The sequence below is a fragment of the Sinocyclocheilus anshuiensis genome, unplaced genomic scaffold, assembly GCF_001515605.1.
Source record: "Sinocyclocheilus anshuiensis isolate Anshui unplaced genomic scaffold, SAMN03320099.WGS_v1.1 scaffold1472, whole genome shotgun sequence".
Lineage (NCBI taxonomy): Eukaryota > Metazoa > Chordata > Actinopteri > Cypriniformes > Cyprinidae > Sinocyclocheilus > Sinocyclocheilus anshuiensis.
In genome coordinates, this window is record NW_015542453.1 from 32,350 (window position 1) to 37,926 (window position 5,577).

At 36.3% G+C, this 5,577-nt stretch overlaps 1 protein-coding gene across 1 annotated transcript in view; it reads left to right on the top strand.

Moving 5' to 3' along the window:
- LOC107693711 (carbonic anhydrase-related protein-like) overlaps positions 1-5,376 on the top strand; it is a 16,753-nt gene extending 11,377 nt beyond the window's left edge. The window contains exons 8-9 of the mRNA XM_016493176.1: positions 2,597-2,767; positions 4,821-5,376. Coding sequence (XP_016348662.1) covers positions 2,597-2,731 — 135 coding nt within the window. The 3' untranslated portion in view covers positions 2,732-2,767; positions 4,821-5,376. The remainder of the gene's footprint in view (positions 1-2,596; positions 2,768-4,820) is intronic.
- The last annotated feature ends 201 nt before the right edge of the window (positions 5,377-5,577 follow it).

Here is a 5,577-nt window from a genome sequence, read left to right on the forward strand (position 1 = left end):
GCGAATCAGTCAAAGAGGTCTCGGGAAAGGGCTCGAGTGTGCAAAAAGCCACAGTGCAGCAGAAACTCACGAAGGAGGAGACGAGGAAGAGTAATGGTGAGAAATGCCTTCACAGTTTCAGCATTTTCGCACTTGTGCTGTCAGGCCACAAGACATCCATGAAATGAACGTTCTTTTTCCAAAACGTCCTATTCTCATAAAGAAAATACAATCACTCTGTTCCAAAAACCTAATGAGCTGCCTCCATAGACATTTTAAGGGAGGTGTGCTCTTGACAAATAAAGGTAGGATTTCAAATAGCAGGAATAATTGTGCTAACCAGGGACGTGCACAAACATTTTGAGGGGCAGGAGCTCAAGTGGAAAAAAGGGCACTTCTCATATTTATTTTAATTTTTTCTAAACAAAACGTTAAATATATTAGGGGTGTGCGATATTAACAAAAAATATATCTCAATATTTTCTGGGATTTTATTGATATTGATAATTAGACGATATTTTGCTTGTGCTGAATGCAAATTTTATTATATTTTGATTGTGCTGATATCTTAAGGACTACTGTGGACAGCTGATTCCTAAAGTTTTTGATATTCTGCATATTCTGTGTGGTGATCAGTTCATAGCAGTGATAGAAATGAATCTTTTCACCTTTTATTGGCATTTTTACCTTTATAAAGCCCTTTTTTCTAAAAGCGTGCATCAACTGTTCAGTCAAATTCTTAAAATTAATCAATCAATTAGAATAATAAGTCATTTGGGCTATTATCAAGCAAATGAAATCAGTATTGGCAAAATTAATCTTTGCAATGCAGCGAAAACTAAAAAAAGAAGCGAAAAGAAGCTGCATTAGAAGTGGCATTTAGATGCATTTACACACTGTTTAATGCAGGACATGAATGTATTTAACCTGCAGTTACAAATGCATTAAAACGGTTTGATATTTTAAACATAAAACAATTTAAATTATTTAAAAAAAATGAAAAGATACTTTAAATGTGAAATTAAAACTGCCAGCAGGTGGCAGCAAGTAACTGTTAATAAGTGAGTCATTGCGACTGAACCAAATCATTTAAACAGTTGATTCATTCAGGAACAAAACAGCGTTGTGTTGCTCGGAGACGCAAATTGTTATTATATCTGTTGACGAAATAGAGCAAAAACAGTCAATATTGTGTCTAAAATGCAAGTGTCTTAATTTTAAATTCTTGTTTATTGAACTGCTGTATAAAATCAATATCACATTTGTAATCATGCTTTTTTTTGGTGGAAAAAACGTCAGTCTTCCTGTGATACTGATTAACTATATGAAATTATATAAATATATACATTTCTGCCCCCATATCTTGTATTTTGTGATCATTCTAAATGCATTTTAATAAACAGAATCATGCCGTGAAAGAACACGCACTGGTCCAACCTACTAGACTTCCTATTGCCTTAGCTAAACTTTAGCTAACTTTAAGTTACATGGTAGCTCTCATGAGTCATGGATGTTAGCAAGACAAATTCACTATATTTGTCTTTTGGATGATTAGCTGTAAATTCGAGGCACAGGTAGCTTAAGTCTTTTGTTCATCACCACTCACCTCCACACCAAGACAAACACAACTGGAAAGGGAGGGAGGGCTTCACTTCTGCGGCTCTCTTCCTGTTATGTGCCGATCAATGTGTGCTACACTGCTGTGCTGCGGAGACGAGGAGGAAGAAAGGCATTTCCTGACCCGACCTGATATTTTGATTTTTTATTTGTTTGACAGGGAAAGCTGTGCGCAAACAGTAATACATACACACGCACACATATATACAAATATTCATTTATTTTAAAAAAAGAAAAAAAAAGGGGCAATTTCTCTCGAGGAAGAAAAAGGGCAGGTGCTCAAGCCCCCTTTGATGTCTATGTGTGCACGTGCCTGTTTATATTTATTCCAAAGTAATTGAATTTTAAATTTGTCATATGCACAAAAATATTTAATAAATATAATGCAAAATACAGGTTCATGTATGAAATATATTTGTGACCCTGGATGGACCACAAAACCAGTCATAAGGGTCATTTTTTGAAATTGAGATTTATACATCATCTGAAAGCTGAATAAATAAGCTTTCCATTGATGTATGCATTGATGATGTTAGGATCGGACAATATTTGGCCGAGATACAACTATTTGAAAATCTGGAATCTGAGGGTGAGAAACTATTTTTATAAAATATTGAGAAAATCCCCTTTAAAGTTGTCCAAATGAAGTTCTTAGCAATGCATATTACTAATCAAAAATTAAGTTGTAATATATTTATGGTAGGACATTTTTAAAATATTTTTACTTAATATCCTGATGATTTTTGGCATAAAAGAAAAATAATTTTGACCCATACAATGTATTGTTGGCTATTGCTACAAATATATCTGTGCAACATATTACTGGTTTTGTGGTCCCGGATCACATTTATTGTCAGTTGTTTTTTGTCAATTCGCCCACCAGTGCCCACTGTGGAAAGAGTTAATTTTGGCCCCTGCTCACATCTAACCCACCCACTGCAGCGCACAGGTGAATGCTGGCCTTCTTTCAACTAACATTCAATACTTTTCTCTGCCCCAGATTGAGGAGTTTCGTCGTCTCAGGTCCCATATTAAAGGAGCAGAGCTTCCAGAAGGCAATGATGGGATGCTGGGGGACAACTTCAGACCCACCCAGCCCCTGAGTGACAGGGTGGTCAGGGCAGCCTTCCAGTAAAACCCCCACTGCAGGATCCATTTTAATCGGCCATGGGTACATTTTCAGGAGATTGTATTCTGTTCTTTGTTTATTCAAGCGGAGCGCCCTCATTTGAGCATAATGTGATGGCTTATGCATGGCTTTGGCTCCTCTTTGTAAAGGAGGAGTTAGATTAGGCTCCTCATATTAGCTGATTAAATGTCTCATTGTCTGGGTTGCATCAAGAGCCCACCTGGATTTTCCGAATGCAAACCTGTTAGTACTTCCAGAATTAAACAAAACTGAAGATTCATCTCCATATGACCAATAACTATACAGAAGCTCCTGCTTAGTGTGCAGTGGCTTAATGGAAACAGGCAAAGTTCTCTTAGCAGTATTAGCATCACTATACGATAGAGTGCTGCAAGGGTTAGAGTAATAGAATAACCCACTTCCTTCTGATCTAGGACTAGCTGCAGCATTGTGTATAGATCTGTCTATTTCTAGAGCTCTCAAGGGGACACCTGGGTCTGCTTGCATATTACTCATTTTGAAATGAGACTTTGAGCAGGTTAATTTAGGTCATGATGATGCAGTGCTACTAAAAGAGTCTGATGATGTAACCAGAGTAAGCTGAAGTATTACTCTGTTTATATACTACACTTCTGTTAAAACCAGAAAGTTTAAAGGAATAGTTCACTACAACATGACAATATGCTGAAACTCACTCTCAGGCCTGAACAGCTGATAAAAGCATCACAATAATCCTGTCAATCATTTAACATCTTGTGAAGTGAAACGAGCCTGTAATCTATAATAATGCTTTCTCCAGTGAAAAAGTCCATCCCCATGTTGTTGTCCTCACACTAAAATCCACTGACGTATTTGTTTGGAACTGTTCTGGACTGTCTTGGCTTATAAACGGTGCTTGATCTGCCCATATTTCTCTCCTGATTCAGATGAGATGACTGGAGAATGCAATATTATTGTTTATTACAAACATGCAGCTTTTTGCTTCACAAGATTGATGGACTGGAGTGGTGTGGATCACAGGTGGATTATTTTGTTGTTTTTATCAGCTGTTTGGACTCTCATTCTGACGGCACCCATTCACTGCAGAGGATCCATTAGTGAGCAAATGATGTCATGTTAAATTTCTTTGAATCTGTTCCGATATAAATGGTTCGAGGATGCGTACATTTTCAGCAATTTTTTTTTGGGGTGAACTAAGTGCTTGTCATGTAACTTACAGTGATAAAAAAAATCATTTTTAGCAGAGCTACTCCAGCACTCTTCTCACTTTCAGCACAAATTTGCAGTTTTCATGTTTGTTTGAAATTATGATTAAATAATGTTATTCACCTCAGATTTGATTAATAAAATGGATTCATACAAGCTATGAGCTAATTTCCCACTTCCTACATTTTATATAAAAAATACCCAACTAGGTCAAGTATGTTGCAATCATCTTAAAACCATGGTCATGAACTGTCAGTAAATGAGACTAAAGTCAGGATGTAATTTAGCTAAATCAGTACTAATGAGTAAAACTGATGTCAACAGATTAGGCAATATGTCTCCTTACTAATTGCATTTGAAAGATCTTCTGACTCTCCTCTGCTACTAGGAAAATTAGTAATGTTAATGTTTTCTCTTCAGCTACATGTTTTTTTTGGGCTCACGTACATATTTATATAATTTTCCATCGCTCTTACCTCTGTCTTTAATTCTCCCCCCCACCTCTCTCCTACACACACACACACACACACACACACACACACACCCACCCATACACACATATGAACACACTACTTCCTCTGTGCTAAGTAACAGAGAACACATGCATGACAAACTGATGGATGCACAGTGAGATATTGTTCAGGTGTAATGGATATCTAATGGTCACATGACTGCCTCACAAATGTGTGGTTGGCATGAGAATTAGGGGTCCACAGATCATTATTCTCTTCCGATTTTAACAGTCCTGTAGAATGAATAAAAAAAAGTCCCATTCTGAAAGTAACGGTATAGCCTTATATATATATGTGTGTGTGTGTGTGTGTGTGTGTGTGTGTATGTATATTTTGCATGTATATTTAAACTTTTTTTTTTTTTTTTAATCTTTCAGAGATTAGAATAATGAAGAACTAGAGATGAAGGCTCTACAATGTCCTGGCTAAAGTGAAAGTTCATCACTTCCTGTAGAGTTGCTTGGGCATCGTTTTGTAGTTAACCGTCCTGAGTATGGCCCTGATGTGTGCAAAAGCTGCTTTTACTGTTAATTTAAAAACACAATTATACTGGATTTCATGTAAACAAGTAGAAGCTAGTGAGCATGAAGAGAAGCCTGGTGATAAGCTTGTATGGAAAAGTGAAGGAGTATATTAACGCTTGATGAATATTGTTAGAATACTGCAATTAAGAAGTTTAACAATATGTAGCATGTGTGTAGTCCTATAAATGTGGATTTATAGGAATATCATACTACACAGTATAATACACATGACTAACATGTAATGTAGGCAGACCAGTTCCATACACTGTTTGATTATTTCTGATATTCTGATACATAATCTGACATGATCAGAATCAGTTTAGTCATATCGGAAGGTATATATATGTCTGTACATTGAATGCTTTTCAATATTAGCACTGAAATAAATTAATGCTGTTGAATGAACTGATTCAAGCTCCAAAGACTGGATTCATGGGTGCATTTTTTTTTTCTTTACCAGATGAACGAACAGAATATGAAGGACCATATAGGTGTATTATCCTGTGTTTAATGTTTGTTTTAAATTTATTTTTGATAGATAGCTGTATCGCTTAGATCTGCAGATACAGGGCTCAGCAGGATTGCATACAGCAGTTTAATAGATAACTAG